The sequence below is a fragment of the Melospiza melodia genome, chromosome 1, assembly GCF_035770615.1.
Source record: "Melospiza melodia melodia isolate bMelMel2 chromosome 1, bMelMel2.pri, whole genome shotgun sequence".
Taxonomy (NCBI): domain Eukaryota; kingdom Metazoa; phylum Chordata; class Aves; order Passeriformes; family Passerellidae; genus Melospiza; species Melospiza melodia.
Genome location: NC_086194.1, coordinates 91218237 through 91235241, shown reverse-complemented (window position 1 = coordinate 91235241; position 17005 = coordinate 91218237). Strand labels below are relative to the sequence as shown.

General features: G+C 45.4%; 2 protein-coding genes across 7 annotated transcripts; both read left to right on the top strand.

The window, feature by feature from the left end:
- Positions 1-256: 256 nt before the first annotated feature.
- On the top strand, positions 257-9192 carry LOC134421199 (serpin B6-like). Of its 4 annotated transcripts, none has more exons than XM_063161820.1 (8): positions 257-300; positions 2459-2552; positions 2960-3137; positions 4024-4161; positions 4728-4845; positions 5082-5224; positions 6800-6967; positions 7910-9192. In XM_063161820.1, the coding sequence occupies exons 3-8, from the start codon at positions 2970-2972 to the stop codon at positions 8312-8314; spliced, it is 1140 nt and encodes a 379-aa protein (XP_063017890.1). In that variant the 5' UTR covers positions 257-300; positions 2459-2552; positions 2960-2969; the 3' UTR covers positions 8315-9192. The 4 variants fall into 4 exon arrangements, with proteins under 4 accessions (XP_063017890.1, XP_063017883.1, XP_063017899.1 ...); XM_063161813.1 differs by having other exon boundaries at positions 271-300; positions 2462-2571; XM_063161829.1 differs by having other exon boundaries at positions 272-300; positions 2462-2552.
- On the top strand, positions 2465-16061 carry LOC134421182 (serpin B6-like). 3 transcript variants are annotated; one of them, XM_063161791.1, is made up of 7 exons: positions 2465-2552; positions 10669-10846; positions 11717-11854; positions 12422-12539; positions 12770-12912; positions 13928-14095; positions 14772-16061. In XM_063161791.1, exons 2-7 carry the CDS (start codon positions 10679-10681, stop codon positions 15186-15188), a joined length of 1152 nt encoding a protein of 383 aa, XP_063017861.1. In that variant the 5' UTR covers positions 2465-2552; positions 10669-10678; the 3' UTR covers positions 15189-16061. The 3 variants fall into 3 exon arrangements, with proteins under 3 accessions (XP_063017861.1, XP_063017843.1, XP_063017852.1); XM_063161773.1 differs by having other exon boundaries at positions 2479-2571; XM_063161782.1 differs by lacking the exon at positions 2465-2552 and adding an exon at positions 10138-10285.
- Positions 16062-17005: the final 944 nt, after the last annotated feature.

Sequence of the window (17005 nt, the reverse complement as noted above, 5' to 3'; positions counted from 1 at the left end):
AATTACTAGCGCCTCATGGACCGGGGGTGCTTTCTGTCAGCTCGGCCACGAGAGGGAGGCAGAGGTGGACAAACACGGGCCGTGGCCGGCGGAGCTCAAAGGGGCGGGGAGAGGCGGCTGCCGGGATTCCCTGAGGCGGGGGGCCGCCATTTTTCGGGGAGGGGCTGCGGCGCCTCCTGTTCCCGGCGCCCAAGGGTGAAGCGCCTCAGCCTCTGGCTAAATCCCGGGAGGGGCCGGGCGCCCGTCCCTTCCCTCTGCTCGGCTGCGCTTCCGGGAACAGGGAAGGCGGCGGCCGGCGGGGTGAGTGCGGCGGCCGCGTTGCTGCTGCGTTATCCTGAAGGTTCTCTACGGGGAAGCCTGTGCCTGTGTTTTTTAAGGTTTTCTTGTTTGGCGGGTTTTTTAGGAAGTTGAGCTGAATGGCGTTGTTTTTACTGTGTTTTCTATTTTGTTTCTTTTTCTTCCCTCTTTCATGACATTCCCTAAACGCAGCTGCTTCGTGCCAGCTGGAGCCGCGGCGGTGCGCCTGGAGCGCTTCGTGTGGGAGCGCCGGGAGCACCGCGGGGCCAAGCCCGGGGCGGGGGCGGAAGAGGAACTCGTCGCTCCAGGGAGGGCCAAACCTTTGGCTTTTTGTGCCTCAGCTTGCTGGGACAGTGCCAGGCTCCTCCCTGCCCCTCCCCGCCCCTGCAGAGGCACGGGGGTCAGGAGCCCGGCACTAGCGGGGTCATGACGTTCCCTGCGTCGCAGGGAGAGCTGCGATGCCAAGGCCCTGCAGGTGTTTTAACATCGCTCCCAACTCTCCAAATCCTAAACGAAGCTTTATCCTATAAGGAAGCCTGCTTTGGTTCAGTGCATGGGGAAAAGGGGTGTCTGTGGCACGGACAGGGCTTTGTCCGTGGAGATGGACATGGCCTGGTGCTCATTGCCCCGAGTTCCCTCTGGAGTTGAAAGAGTCAGGTGGAGACTCCTCTGATGTAGCTGACTCGCCGTGGGGAGGTGTCCTTGTTTGCCGGACATTGATCCACATCGTAGTTTTTGTGGGAAGTGTCTCTGAGGTTGCAGGCTGGAGGAGAGCTGCAGCCCGCTGTGGTTTCCCCATGGCGACGCCCTGCAGTGGTTGTCTACGAATTGATTTACATACAGCCTTTCGGTCCGTAAAGACTGTCCTGAAGCATAGGTGTTGACTGCTGAGAATATACGCTTCAAATTCAGTGTTAGGAACACAAAACCTCCGCACAAGTGTCTCAGTGCTGACCTGCAGAGCATGGGGAGAGCAGAGTAAGGAATGAGTTGCTGTCAGTAAACCCTTTGACCACTGAGGGCTCTGCAGCAGTTTACAATTGAGTAACAAATTTGTATCATGACAAATATATACTTGCAGCATGAGGTTTTTTGTTCCTTAAAGTGTGGTCATTGTATATTGTCTCTGAAACTGTGGATTCCAAATTGTGCATTGTGTCTGATGAGAAGGGTGACTGTAGTTATGTTGCTACTCCTGAGCTGCAGAGAAAGCATAGTTGACTGTGCAGATGTAACTCCTAGCATTGTGTCCAAGCTGTTGAATGTTGTTTATTATATTTATGAATAGTATTTATTATTTAAATGCCCCTGATTTTCAGGCAGGCAAATAGTGTCAGTGGCATCCTTTTGTCTGTAAATTCTTGTCTTTTGTGGAAGTCCTACAGACGCTTTCTAGAAAATAGAAATTTAAATGTAAATTTCTGCCTCTTGGTGTCACTATTCCTTTGTGTTTTGACCCGGAGGTTAAAAAACCGTATTGCTAGCAATCTGCAGATACTGAGATAGTAGGAAAATTCTGGTCTACATTGTAACCAATGTGAATGCTATGTGTCTCTTCTTTATTCTGTGCAGTGCATAAATTACCCATTCAGACACAATTGGAGGATTGTTTCCATCTAAGCATGCCTGTTTTTTGGTTGTACTCGAAAATTTTCAAGTTATGGGAGAAGAGAAATGAGATTAATTTTCTACTGTTTATAGTAAAGCTGCTAGCAAGGAATTTTCTTGGTTTGAAAAGCATGCATGTGGAAACTTGCTCTTCTCAACTCTCTAAGATGATGAATCAGCAGTATGAATTGGGTGGTGGTTTTGTATATGGTAGCAACATGTCAACACTAGGCCCTGCCTAATGAGAAAAAGAAAAGAGAGATAGTAAAACCTATCAGCATTTATCTTATGATGATTTATGATACTTATCTGTGGTTAACTCAGTGTTCTAGTACCTGTTGCTCATTTAATAGGTGTGGTGTTTAATCTCAGATTCACTGCCTATAGCAGATGAATAGAGTATGACAGTTTATGATTGTGTGCGTTGCCATGTTGCAGGCAATAAAATGGAACTAAAATGAACTTTGATTTTTTTTCTTTGTAATACAGCAGGAAATTGCAGTTACCAGTCATGCTGGCAACATAATTTTTTTTATTTCCTCCTTTTATCTAGCAGGCCAAGTCATTCTGCTGATTTCTCCCAGCCTGGCTGGCAGGTTTAAAACCCAGCGTGCATACCCAGGAGCAAGCTGCAGGTACCACTGAAGGTCTGTAGACTTAGAGAAGGTAAGAGTTGGTAATTCTGCTGTTCTGATGTCTAACTTTGTCTCTGGTGGTCCAATGAAGGGGAATTATTTTCTGTGTGAAGTCAAGAGAAAGTTCTTTCAAGAAGTCCCGAACAAAAAGACGTTGTGCCTGATCACCTCAAAAGAAGTCACACTGGGTAGTTAAGGGATGGAAATTTAGAAGTAGCCTCTAAATTAGTAAAATAACTCAAATCTGTAGTATGGAATTTCAGGTGCTTGTGGCACCACATCAGTCTCCAGTGAGCCGATAATTTTCCAGCCTTTGCTGCCTAGTTTATGCTGGGAAGTGTAGAAGGTATACAAATAACAAATAACCGATTTGTATTCAAATAAATTTGATCATTGTTGTTCTGTGTTTGATGTCCCAGGCTTGGAAGCATGGAAAGCCTCTGTGCAGCAAACAGCACTTTTGCTGTGGACCTCTTAAGAAGGCTGTGTGAGAAGAACAGTGGGCAGAATGTGTTCTTTTCACCATTTAGTATTTCTTCTGCTTTGTCCATGGTTTTGCTGGGTTCAAGAGCTAGCACAGAAGCCCAGATTCGTAAGGTAGGTCAAAATACACTTGGTGGATTGCGTTTGATGGGATCATTTGAGGAAGAGATGTGTCTTCCAGTCTGTGACATGCACTTGTGCTAAACAGTGATTGTCACTGTGGTGTGAGAGAGCAGAGCTCTTCCTCTGGTGTTTGTATAAGGACAATCAATTTTCATTGATTTTGAAAGGGGACCTTCCTTCATTATGAAATAAGAGTTTCCTGGGTTTTGTTGTGTGGGGATTTTGTGGTTTTTTTGAGACACATAATCTTTAATCTGTAATTGAGAGATATGTGTTTTGTTTGCTTTTTTTTTTTTTTAGTTTAGCTTGATCAATTTACAGCTTCATAAAATATTATGTTCTATTTCTTTCTTTGGGCTTAATATCAGACAACATATGTTTGCAAAACATAGCCAGACACATAAAAATGAAATCCACAGTGACTGAATGTCAAACTGTAAGCAGGTTTACGCTTATTTGATTTAAACTTGCTTAGGTAGCAGATAGTACTTGTCATGTATTTTACATATGACCAGACAAAGTTAAGTACAGAATCAGTCCTTTTGGTTCTGTTATTGGGCTCTTTTACAAAGTGAGAGATGAGTAAAAACCTGTATTTTAAAAAAAGGATTTACTATTAATAAAAGTTTCTCAAAAACTTTTGTTGCCATAGTTGGAAATACTCAAAATCCATCTGGACACAGTCCTGGACTATGGGCAGTAGATGTCCCTGCTTGGGCAGGGCTTTGTAGCAGATTGTCCCCACAGGTCCCTTCCAGACTGAGCCATTCTGTGATCCTGTAGCGCTTGCCTTGAGGGAAGGAAAATCAGGGCTCCCGATTCTGCTGCTCCCCAATTTATGACTTGTACAAGCCCTGCAGATGCTGTCTTTGTGCAGGTGCTTTGTCTGAAGAATGCCCAGGATGCTCACAAAGGGTATCAGTCCCTTCTCTCTGAAATTAATGATCCAAACACCAAATACATCCTGAGAACTGCGAACCGCCTCTATGGAGAAAAGACCTTTGAGTTTCTTCCAGTAAGTAGCCATTAAATTCGTGGCATGTCTTAGCATAATGTAGTTAGTGCCTCTATCCTCTGGAGGTCAAGGCAGGCTTTGGGGTTTGATTTCCAATGTTTCTGTGCTGAGATGCAGGAGTGCAATAGATTCTGCCAGAGTCTGTACTTGGTGGAGAATCTCCTTTAAATAACACGTGCTCTGAATATGGCAAAGCAGGGTAAAGTCCATCAGTGTCTACACTTGAGGCTTCTGCGATGCATTCCTCTCTTTGGCTGTGGGACAAATGGTTGATGTATCTTCTAGCAAAACTCTTATAAACCAACTTATAAAATCATATGTACCTGAAGCATAAAATACATACAGGGAAAAAAAAATAACCGTACTACAGTGAATGAGCCATTTAATAAAATTTCCTAATTCAAAGAAGTGGTATAGATCCTAGAAGGAACTTGTCAGTGAGAAGTTTAAGCTAAATGAAGCTGGGGAAGGAAAGCTGGCTGATTTCCTGGGAGTATGCAAGAATCACTTGTGTCTGAAGGAGAGTAAATCTCTTGCTGAAAATCTGTTGTGAATGTCCCTGTTAGTCATTTATAGAGTCCAGTCAGAAATCCTACCATGCTGGCCTGGAACAGATGGACTTCCTGCATGCTTGGGAGGATTCCAGGAAACAAATCAATGGCTGGGTGGAGGAAAGGACTGAAGGTGAGTGCTTTTCCCAGGGCTCAGTTGTGTTTAATGGATGCCATTGTGTGGGTAAACACCTAGTTCAGGATATAGGATTGTGAATTTACACTACTCAAATAGTGAGCTGTTGATGTACCTGGTACATGATTCTCTTCTCTATTGTTTATTAACTGCAGACCAGAAACTATCTTGGAGAATAATTAGATCCACTTCAGCCTCTTAATTAATGTGTGTTTTTTCTTTGTGTCTTAAAGGCAAAATTCAGAACCTGTTGGCAGAGGGGATTCTGGATTCCCTGACCAGGCTTGTGTTGGTGAATGCCATCTATTTCAAAGGCAACTGGGAAGAGCAGTTCAACAAACAGAGTACCACAGAAAGGCCATTCCACATTAATAAGGTATGATGGGCTGAAATGCTGACAATCGACTGTTAATCTGAAGTAGCCTGAAATGACCACGTTTAAGAAGAAATTAAATCCTTCAGTCAGGGTTGCCTTGGGTGGGATATATGAGATTCTTTCTGTCCCCTCCCTTTCATATGAAAACCATCTTTGCTGAGTTTCTCTGAACTTTCACATCCTTATTAGAACCTTTCATGTAGCACAAAGAGAGGTGTGAAAGCTTGTGCATTTAAGTCTTCTTCAGTCAGAACTTCCCTTCAACTTTTCTGCCCCTGAGCCAATCCATGTGAAATGGAAAACAAATTTCCTCTGAAGACCTGTGTTCTCTGCAGCCTTGTTATTAGAAGTAGATCAGTGCTCCGGAGGAGGACTTGGCCCCTGGCATGGGCAGGCCGTGGCTGCCCCTCAGGATTCCTTGCAGCCCTGGATTGGCCTCCAGGAGTCACGAACAAGACCTGGTGATGTGCCTTCCTTAACTCAGCTGCTTGAAGCAGCCATTGTGGAAAATGGAAGATCTCCTGCCAGTCTGGAAACTGTCTCTCAGTGTGCAGTGGTGAAGTAAATCCAGGAAGGCTTTTAAGTGCTACTAGCACTTTTAAATTAGGGAGTGTTACTGTTCACCCCATACTCTGTACAAGAACTTCAGAGACAGGTTTGGTTCCTGACACCTTGTCCTCCGTGAATATTTGGAAATGCAAGGTGTAAGCTGAAACATTAAGCTAGTTATTTTACATGCTGTTCAGTAACAAAGAGTTACTTTGACATCCCAGGAACATTTCCAACATCTTGTGAAATTATTTCTGTGACTTTGGCACTTCTTATGGGTCACTGGATGATTTTCTATTGCTTTGTGGCTTTCCTTTTGCTTATCGAGCGTTTTTATGTGTCACTGGTGTTGCAAAATAATTTCTGCCATATTCTCTCTGGGCATTATTCCAAAGGGCATTACTTTAATTACAAAAAGCTGCTTATGTGAATATCTCATGAAGGGAAGAGAGAAAGCAATGAAAATGAGAAGGAAAATAATGATGTAAACAATAGTAGCTGATGCTCCATGTGGAAATGGAATAAGATGGCAGCAAATGAAAATGAGAATAGAATATCTCCCCTTATTACTATCCTCGTGATTTTTAGGAGTTCATAATAATACTCTTTCTTGGCAGTTTTAGTATATATTTAAAAATATTTTATGTCTTGTTTATAGCCACACAGAACCACATGGACTAACAATACATAGAGTGAAATAACTTATTCGTTTATTGCAAAAAACAATGCCTCTGCTTATTACTAACATATTTTAGTGCTTGTCACTAGTTCTTAAGTTAACAAAAGAGTGAGGACATGAATTTATCTTAAAGGAATCTTCCCAAGCATTTTTGTGTTACTATTTTAAAAGAAAATCTCAGGATTTTTAGTTATTTACAAAGGACAGTGTGGTGTCTGTGCTCTGTGGTGTATGATAAGTTCCTTTTGGTCAAATCCTAAAAGGCCATGAGTGACTTGTTGCCTGCTTTGTAATGTGAGAGCAGCAGAGAAGCTCAGCACTAACTGTTGGCATCTCTTGATTTCTAGAACGAGACCAAACCTGTGCAGATGATGTTCAAGGAGGCAACTTTTAACATGACCTACATTGGGGACTTCCAGACCAAAATCCTGGAGCTGCCCTATGTGGGAAATGAGCTGAGCATGATCATCCTGCTCCCTGATGCAATCCAGGATGGCTCCACAGGCTTGGAAAGAGTAAGTAGTTGAGCTGAGTGCAAAGAGAGGCTGAATCCTTCCAGGGAAGAAAGTCTGAATTGCACAGAGACCTGCAGTTGAGTTCCAGCGCAATTGTGTCCCTGGTGCTCCAGGCCAGCAGAAATGTCCCTCTCCTGGCTGTCCCCAAAGGGACAGCCCCTGCCATGTCAGTGCTGCTCAGGCTGTGTGCTGCTCCCTTAGGCAGAGGCTCTGGAAGCAGAGCTGGCCCTGCTCAGGGGCAGAGGTCAGCTGTGGTTGTGGGGAAGGCACAGTGTGGTGATGATGGAATGTGGAGAGGGGATGTTGGGTGGGCTCTTTGGAAGTGCTGTGGCTTGTCCTGTAGGTGTTGTGTGCTGAGCAGCTGGCAGGTGGTGTGTGGCTCACTGGCTGGCAAGAGGCTCAGAGGAAAGGGCAGGATCTCTTTTGTGCTGAGCGTAGGATACGAGTTTGGGCTCTTTGGAACTCTGGACCAGGAGTTTATGAATAAAGTTCTCTAAGACTGGCTGCAAAGGGCCTTTGTGAACTCACTGTTTTCATGATGCTGCTGAATGACCTGTGGGATGAGCCTTTTGTAAAGTGATAGAAGAACTGGGTTCAGATTATTTGTGTTCTTGTTAACCGTTCTGTGCCTTTCTGTCCCATAAGTAAAAATTAAAAAAAAAAATCCATGGACAATTTAACATGTTCTGTAGAAGCACACATTACATGGAGGAGATTGATCCCTATTATAGCTATCAGAAAAAACAGTAGAAAATGATCTTGGCAGGGGCAGAATGCACTAGTGAGAGGTAAAACTTGAAGTTTTGGCTTGAGAAACACTAACCAGGTTAAAAAAGATGCATCTTATGCAATATGTAAACAAATCACATAATCAGTTCATTTGCAAGTATAACTCTGATTCAATTCACATTGTAATTAAGTTAATTTGGAATTTTTCTTCAGCTGGAAAGAGAACTTACACATGAGAAGCTAATAGATTGGATCAATCCTGAAATGATGGACTCTACAAAAGTGAGGGTGTCTTTACCCCGATTTAAACTAGAAGAAAATTATGATCTGAAACCGCTTCTGAGCAGCATGGGAATGCCTGATGCATTTGATTTGGAGAAGGCAGACTTCTCAGGAATCTCATCTGGTAATGAGCTGGTGCTCTCTGAAGTGGTTCACAAATCCTTTGTGGAAGTCAATGAAGAAGGCACTGAAGCAGCTGCTGCCACAGCAGCAGTGATGATGATGCGCTGTGCAATGATAGTTCCAGATTTTACTGCTGATCATCCCTTCCTCTTCTTCATCCGGCACAACAAAACTTGCAGCATTTTGTTCTGTGGCAGATTTTGCTGTCCCTAAAGGAGGAGATGTCTTGGCAGCATAGGTGCCTTCAGACAATAAATTTATATTTCCCTAGAACAAGGTGGCTCATTCTGCACTAATTGTCTCTTTCAGCTGTGCCTGATTTTCTTCTGTAGTCTTGATCTTAGGCTTGGCAGGAATAACAGATCTGCTTAGACAAACAGAGCACGTGCCATGTCCAACCCCTCCTGTGCCTGTGTGCTGAGGTCTCCAGGTTCTTGCTGACACAAGAACCATCCCACTTGCTCTGTGAGTGCTTTTTCTGTGCTTGAGTTCACTTTTGGTGTCAGCAGGCAGAGTCAGGCAGTGAGAGCCCATGGGATTGTTACCTTTGCTTGTGACAAGGCTGGAGCACATTTGTAGCTGCCCTTGCCTTTTACCTTCCAGTCTCCTGCATTGAGTGAGTGCCTTGATACATTGCCTGGAGCTGAAAGGAGTTTTTGGCAGCCTGTTCCAGGTGTTGCTGAACATCCTGCATAGATGGGGGCTTTTGGCTAACAGCTGGAGCCGCACTTAGGCACGAGTGGGATTGAAAGTGTGCTGTTATCAGAGCTGTCCTGGGTGGTATTTGGGGCGAGTACTTTTATTCCTTCACTCCAGGACACTTGGGTTATTCCCTGTCCCCTGGCTCTGGTCCTTTAAAAAAGAATGAAATAAAAGGGCAGATGGTGCCTATGGAGTATTTGAAGGAGAAAGTCTTAATTGCAAAATATTATTTTTTTTTTGCTACTGTTTTATGTTTATCGTATTAATATTCTCTGAGACACCATAGTTTACCTGTATAATACCAGAGACAGAGATGTAACCGCTTTCCTTCCACGGGGATGTATGTTGTGGGTCCTGTTGCTGGCATAATAAAAGAAGTGTAAGCTCTGCACGGGTCTGTTTGTCCTGTTTCGGTTGTACACGATGCACGTCCGTGTCGGGCTGTCTGTGACAGAGGCGCTCCCGGCAGGCCCGGCGGGGTTCGCTGTGCCCGGCCCGGCCCGGCCCGGCGGGCGCTGTCTCCTCTCGCGGCTGTCGCCGGCCGGGCAGGGGCAGGGACGCGGCGCAGCGGCCTCGGCCGCGCTGGGGCTGCGCGGGGCGGGCGGGGCCCGGGGCGGCTCCGCGCTGTCCCCGCCCGCGGGGCATCCTGCGGGAACGGGGCGGTGTCGGGGCAGAGGCGGCGATGTTTGCTGGGCTGCCGAAAGCGCGGCGCTTCTCGGGCTGCGAGGGCTGCGGGGCTCGCACGGGCGGTGCAGGGAAGGGGAAGGAAAGCGAAAGCGCCACCGGGGCATTGCTTCAGCTGTTGGTCCAGGAGGTGCCGGCGTTTTCTTTAGCAGCGAACTTGCTAGAAGTCCATTGCAGGGCTGCCGTGCCGATTGCGTGTTTGCCGGAGAGAGCTGGCAGCGATATCAGGAATTGCTGTGGGAGGGCAGTGAAGGAAATCCCGAAATTCTGTTGAAAATTCCTCCCCAGATTTGGGTGGGTATAAAAGGAAGCAGCAAATCTGCCAGTTCTGCTTCAAGAAGTGTGGGGAGAGCTGCCGTGTGAGTGAAATGTGTGGGGGTGCGGGTCTGTGAGTCTGGAGAATTTAAATGTGAATTTGCCGGCACAAATCGTTCCAATTTCCAGCTATAATGCAAAGAATTTTCATTTTATATATAGTTCGTTAACATATCCATAGAGTGATAAGAACAGTTGTAGGAGAAGAAGTATCCTATTGTATTGTCATTCAGATATGCTTGGTGGAGCATTTTGGTTCTTTTGGGGTTCCTATTCTGGTTCTTTTCAGTCTGATTGTTGTGGGGCTTCTGTTTCTTATTTTTCGGTAAAGAATGTTTTTGTGACAAATTCTTGCTCGTTCTATTGCTTTTAGGCAAAGTCCTTCTGCTGACTTCTGCCAGCCTGGTTGGCAGATTTAAATCTCTCTGTGCACACGTCGAAGCAAGCTGCAGATACCACTTAAGGTCTGCAGACTTAGAGAAGGTAAGAGTTGGTAATTTTGCTGGTCTGATGTCGAACTCTGGCTCTGGGGGCCCAATGAAAGGAAATTATTTTCTCTGTGAAGTCAAGTGGAACTTCTTTCAGGAAGTCCTGCAGAAAATGCTGTTGTACCTGATCACGTCAAAAGAAGTCACACTGTGTAGGTATGGGATTGAAATTTAGAAGCAGACACTAAACTGGTAAAATAATTCAAATGTGTGGTATGGGATCTCAGGTGCTTGTGGAACAAAATCAGTCTCCAGTGAGCTGAGAAATTTCCAGCCTTTGCTGCCTAGTTTATGCTGGGAAGTGTAGAAGATATACAAATAACAAATAACTGATTTGTATTCAAATAAATTTGAATCATTCTGTGTTTGATGTCCCAGGCTTGGAAGCATGGAAAGCCTCTGTGCAGCAAACAGCACTTTTGCTGTGGACCTGTTAAGAAGGCTGTGTGAGAAGAACAGTGGTCAGAATGTGTTCTTTTCACCATTTAGTATTTCTTCTGCTTTGTCCATGGTTTTGCTGGGTTCAAGAGGTAGTACTGAAGCCCAGATTCGTAAGGTAGGTCAAAATCAAGTTGATTGGATTGCATTTGATGGGATCATTTGAGGAAGAGATGTGTCTTCCAGTCTGTGACATGCACTTGTGCTAAACTGTGATTGTCACTGTGGTGTGAGAGAGCAGAGCTCTTCCTCTGGGGTGTTTGTGTAAACAGGACCTGTTTTCTTTGGTTTTTTTATGTGAGCAATGTTAAGTACATAATGAAGAAGTTTCTGGATTTGAGTGAGTTTTTTCTGTCATGTTTGAGACTGATGTTCTTTAATATGTAATTAAAATGTACCTGGAGTTTTTTTTACTTTATCCAGAGGTGGCTATATAATTTCTTTTTTCCTTGCTTGCTTGGGCTTATTATCATGTGATACACATTCTGAAAATGAAGCCACGCACAATAAAATATTTTCAATAACCCACAGTCTATATTTCAGACTGGTAACTGCATCTTGATTTATTTCTTTTTAAAAAGTTCTTCAGGTAGCAAATATCTCTTGACTTGTCTGTTATGTAGAAAGTGACAATATTAAGTACAGAACCAGTCCTGTTGGTTTGGATGTTTGCTTCCATTGCAAAGTAGGAGAGGAGTGTAAACTCATATCATGTTTCCATGTACTTTAGAAAAATATCTGGGAAATCTATGTTGTTGCTATAGTTTTAGATACTCCAAATCCATCTGGACACATTCTGAGCTTCCAGCTCTAGGTGTCCCTGCTTGGGCAGGGCTTTGTAGCAGATTGTCCCCACAGGTCCCTTCCAGACGGAGCCATTCTGTGATCCTGTAGCGCTTGCCTTGAGGGATGGAAAATCAGGGCTCCCGATTCTGCTGCTCCCCAATTTATGACTTGTACAAGCCCTGCAGATGCTGTCTTTGTGCAGGTGCTTTGTCTGAAGAATGCCCAGGATGCTCACAATGGGTATCAGTCCCTTCTCTCTGAAATTAATGATCCAAACACCAAATACATCCTGAGAACTGCGAACCGCCTCTATGGAGAAAAGACCTTGGAGTTTCTTCCAGTAAGTAGCCATTAAATTTGTGGCATGTCTTAGCATAATGTAGTTAGTGCCTCTATCCTCTGGAGGTCAAGGCAGGCTTTGGGGTTTGATTTCCAATGTTTCTGTGCTGAGATGCAGGAGTGCAATAGATTCTGCCAGAGTCTGTACTTGGTGGAGAATCTCCTTTAAATAACACGTGCTCTGAATATGGCAAAGCAGGGTAAAGTCCATCAGTGTCTACACTTGAGGCTTCTGCGATGCATTCCTCTCTTTGGCTGTGGGACAAATGGTTGATGTATCTTCTAGCAAAACTCTGATAAACCAACTTATTAAATCATATGTACCTGAAGCATAAAATACATACAGGGGAAAAAAAAATAACCGTACTACAGTGAATGAGCCATTTAATAAAATTTCCTAATTCAAAGAAGTGGTATAGATCCTCGAAGGAGCTTGTCAGTGAGAAGTTTAAGCTAAATGAAGCTTGGGAAGGAAAGCTGGCTGATTTCCTTGGAGTATGCAAGAATCACTTGTGTCTGAAGGAGAGTAAATCTCTTGCTGAAAATCTGTTGTGAATGTCCCTGTTAGTCATTTATAGAGTCCAGTCAGAAATCCTACCATGCTGGCCTGGAACAGATGGACTTCCTGCATGCTTGGGAGGATTCCAGGAAACAAATCAATGTCTGGGTGGAGGAAAGGACTGAAGGTGAGTGCTTTTCCAAGTTGTGTTTAATGGATGCCATTGTGTGGGTAAACACCTAGTTCAGGATATAGGATTGTGAGTTTACACTACTCAAATAGTGAGCTGTTGATGTACCTGGTACATGATTCTCTTCTCTGTTGTGTATAAAATGGAGACATGATACTATCTTGGAGAATAATTAGATCCATGTCAACCTTTTAATTAATGTGTGTTTTTTTCTTTGTGTCTTAAAGGCAAAATTCAGAACCTGTTGGCAGAGGGGACTCTTAATTCCCTGACCACGCTTGTGTTGGTGAATGCCATCTATTTCAAAGGCAACTGGAAAGAGCAGTTCAACAAACAGAGTACCAGAGAGAGGCCATTCCACATTAATAAGGTATGATGGGCTAAAATGATGACAATGCCCTGTTAGGTGGATGTTGTCTGAAATGACCACCTTTAAGAAGAAATGAGATCTTTCAATCAGGGTTCCCTTGGATAGGCTGTGTGAGGTTCCTTATTCCCCCTCCCTTTCCTTGGAGGTCTCTCTTTGCTGACTTTCTCTGAACTTTCACATCATTACTAGAACTTCTGATATAGCACAAAGTGAGATGTGAAAGTTTGCGAATTTCAGTCTTCTTCAGTCAGAGCTTCCTTGCTGCATTCCTGCCCCTGAGCCAATCCATGTGAAATGGAAAACAAATTTACTTTGAAGACCTGCTCTGCAGTCTTCTTTTTAGAATTGCTCCTGAGGAGGACTTGGCCCCTGGCATGGGCAGGCCGTGGCTGCCCCTCAGGATTCCTTGCAGCCCTGGGTTGGCCTCCAGGAGTCACGAACAAGACCTGGTAATGTGCCTTCCTTAACTCAGCTGCTTGAAGCAGCCATTGTGGAAAATGGAAGATCTCCTGCCTGTCTGGAAACTGTCCCTCCCTGCAGTGGTGAAATGAATCCAGGAATATTTGAATGTGCTGATATAACTTCTAAATAAGGGAATGTTGCTGCTTACCCCAAGAGTACCTCCAACAGCATTTCAGAGACTGCTGGAATGACTAGGCTCCTGCCACCTTGGTCTCTTCCTATAGGAATGTGTTGAAAAAGCTGGCAGGAGTATGCAGAGACGCTGTTGCATTTTCTGTTCCCTGCAGCTGTGCAAGCTTAGAACCAGCTTTCAAGATGCATCACCAAAAGGATATAGGGCTGATGAATAATCTGCTTTTGAGTTGTGGTGGAATATCATGCACTGTATGCACCTCATGCTCTCCAAAAGGCAGTGATAGGGCTGCCCTCTGTGGTGTGTGATCAGTTCCATTTGGTCAAATCCTAAAAGGCCATGAGTGACTTGCTGCCTGCTATGTAGTGTGAGACCAGCAGAGAAGCTCAGCACTAACTGTTGGCATCTCTTGATTTCTAGAAAGAGACCAAACCTGTGCAGATGATGTTCAAGGAGGCAACTTTCAACATGACCTACGTTGGGGACTTGCAGACCAAAATCCTGGAGCTGCCCTATGTGGGAAAAGAACTGAGCATGATCATCCTGCTCCCTGATGCAATCCAGGATGGCTCCACAGGCTTGGAAAGAGTAAGTAGTTGAGCTGAGTGCAAAGAGAGGCTGAATCCTTCCAGGGAAGAAAGTCTGAATTGCACAGAGACCTGCAGTTGAGTTCCAGCGCAATTGTGTCCCTGGTACTCCAGGCCAGCAGAAATGTCCCTCTCCTGGCTGTCCCCAAAGGGACAGCCCCTGCCATGTCAGTGCTGCTCAGGCTGTGTGCTGCTCCCTTAGGCAGAGGCTCTGGAAGCAGAGCTGGCCCTGCTCAGGGGCAGAGGTCAGCTGTGGTTGTGGGGAAGGCACAGTGTGGTGATGATGGAATGTGGAGAGGGGATGTTGGGTGGGCTCTTTGGAAGTGCTGTGGCTTGTCCTGTAGGTGTTGTGTGCTGAGCAGCTGGCAGGTGGTGTGTGGCTCACTGGCTGGCAAGAGGCTCAGAGGAAAGGGCAGGATCTCCTTTGTGCTGAGGGTAGCATGAGAGTTTGGGCTCTTTGGAACTCTGGACCAGGAGTTTATTACCAAGGCTTCTTGAGTCATTTATTCCCCAATTAAAAACGAAATGAAAACCTCCAGAGTCTTCATGCATAACAAAGGGAAAAACCCCATTCATGTTATGTGCTGTGTGAATAAAGACACAGAAATCACTACTTTGGCTATGTAATATTGACTCTGTTCTCACTGTAATTAAGTAAATTTGGAATTTTTCTTCAGCTGGAAAGAGAACTTACACATGAGAAGCTGATGGGTTGGATCAGTCCCGAAATGATGAAATCTACAGAGGTGGAGGTGTATTTACCCAAATTTAAACTGGAAGAAAATTATGATCTGAAACCTATTTTAAGAAGAATGGGAATGCCTGATGCATTTGAGTCAGGGAAGGCAGACTTTTCAGGAATGTCACTTGTCATCTCTCCTGGTAATGAGCTGGTGCTCTCTGAAGTGGTTCACAAATCCTTTGTGGTAGTCGATGAAGAAGGCACTGAAGCAGCTGCTGCCACAGCTGTAGTAAGAATTGCATTATGTGCAAAAAGATCTTTAAAATTTACTGCTGATCATCCCTTCCTCTTCTTCATCCGGCACAACAAAACTTGCAGCATTTTGTTCTGTGGCAGATTTTGCTGTCCCTAAGGAGGAGATGTCTTGGCAGCATAGGTGCCTTCAGACAATAAATTTATATTTCCCTAGAACAAGGTGACTCATTCTGCACTAATTGTTTCTTTCAGCTGTGCCTGATTTTCTTCTGTAGTCTTGATCTTAGGCTTGGCAGGAATAACAGATCTGCTTAGACAAACAGAGCACGTGCCATGTCCAACCCCTCCTGTGCCTGTGTGCTTGAGGTCTCCAGGTTCTTGCTGACACAAGAACCATCCCACTTGCTCTGTGAGTGCTTTTTCTGTGCTTGAGTTCACTTTTGGTGTCCAGCAGGCAGAGTCAGGCAGTGAGAGCCCATGGGATTGTTACCTTTGCTTGTGACAAGGCTGGAGCACTTTTGTAGCTGCCCTTGCCCTTTACCTTCCAGTCTCCTGCATTGAGTGCCTTGATACATTGCCTGGAGCTGAAAGGAGTTTTTGGCAGCCTGTTCCAGGTGTTGCTGAACATCCTGCATAGATGGGGGCTTTTGGCTAACAGCTGGAGCCGCACTTAGGCACGAGTGGGACTGAAAGTGTGCTGTTATCAGAGCTGTCCTGGGTGGTATTGGGGCGAGTACTTTTATTCCTTCACTCCAGGACACTTGGGTTTATTCCCTGTCCCCTGGTTCTGGTAGTGTAACAAAGAGTGAAATAAAAGGGCAGATGGTGCCTATGGACTATTTGAAGGAGAAAGATTTAATTTCAAAATATTATTTTTTTTGCTACTGTTTTATGTTTATTGTATTAATATTCTCTGAGACACCATAGTTTACCTGTATAATACCAAAGACAGGGATGTAACCGCTTTCCTTCCACGGGGATGTATGTTGTGGGTCCTGTTGCTGGCACAATAAAAGAAGTGTAAGCTCTGCACGGGTCTGTTTGTCCTGTTTCGGTTGTACACGATGCACGTCCGTGTCGGGCTGTCTGTGACAGAGGCGCTCCCGGCAGGCCCGGCGGGGTTCGCTGTGCCCGGCCCGGCCCGGCCCGGCGGGCGCTGTCTCCTCTCGCGGCTGTCGCCGGCCGGGCAGGGGCAGGGACGCGGCGCAGCGGCCTCGGCCGCGCTGGGGCTGCGCGGGGCGGGCGGGGCCCGGGGCAGCTCCGCGCTGTCCCCGCCCGCGGGGCATCCTGCGGGAACGGGGCGGTGTCGGGGCAGAGGCGGCGATGTTTGCTGGGCTGCCGAAAGCGCGGCGCTTCTCGGGCTGCGAGGGCTGCGGGGCTCGCACGGGCGGTGCAGGGAAGGGGAAGTGAAAGCGAAAGCGCCACCGGGGCATTGCTTTAGCTGTTGGCTCGGGAGGTGCCGGTGGTTTTTTTAGCACAGAGCTTGCTAAAAGACCATTGCAGGGCTGCCGTGCCGATTGCGTGTTTACCGGAGAGAGCTGGCAGTGATACCAAGAATTTCTGTGGGAGGGCAGTTCAGGAAATCCCCAAATTCTGATGAAAACTCCTCTCCAGATTTGGGTGGGTATAAAAGGAAGCAGCAAATGTGCCAGTTCTGCTTCAAGAAGTGTGGGGAGAGCTGCTGTGTGAGTGAAATGTGTGGGACTGCGGGGTGTGTCAGCAAGAAGAGCTTAAACGTGGATTTGCCAGCACGAATCCTTCCAATTTCCAGCTATAATGCAATGAATTTTTCTTTTATATTTAGTGCCATAAACTTGTAGCAATAAGTGAAGTTGTGCGGAGCAAATATCCTGTTTTAATGTGATTTCTATTTGCTTAATATTGTTGGAGATTTCAGTTTGTTTGGGATTTCTTCTTGTGCTTTTTATCGATTTGTTTGTGGGGTTTCTTTTTCTTATTTTTCAGTAAAGAATG

Excerpts from the sequence above, each read along its gene's own strand:
- LOC134421199 (XM_063161820.1), top strand. The coding sequence starts at position 2,970 with ATGGAAAGCCTCTGTGCAGCAAACAGCACTTTTGCTGTGGACCTCTTA. Across the intron at positions 4,162-4,727 it reads AGACCTTTGAGTTTCTTCCA|TCATTTATAGAGTCCAGTCA; the intron begins GTAAGTAGCCAT and ends TGTCCCTGTTAG. Across the intron at positions 6,968-7,909 it reads GCTCCACAGGCTTGGAAAGA|CTGGAAAGAGAACTTACACA; the intron begins GTAAGTAGTTGA and ends ATTTTTCTTCAG.
- LOC134421182 (XM_063161791.1), top strand. The coding sequence starts at position 10,679 with ATGGAAAGCCTCTGTGCAGCAAACAGCACTTTTGCTGTGGACCTGTTA. Across the intron at positions 10,847-11,716 it reads CTGAAGCCCAGATTCGTAAG|GTGCTTTGTCTGAAGAATGC; the intron begins GTAGGTCAAAAT and ends GTCTTTGTGCAG. Across the intron at positions 12,540-12,769 it reads GGTGGAGGAAAGGACTGAAG|GCAAAATTCAGAACCTGTTG; the intron begins GTGAGTGCTTTT and ends TGTGTCTTAAAG.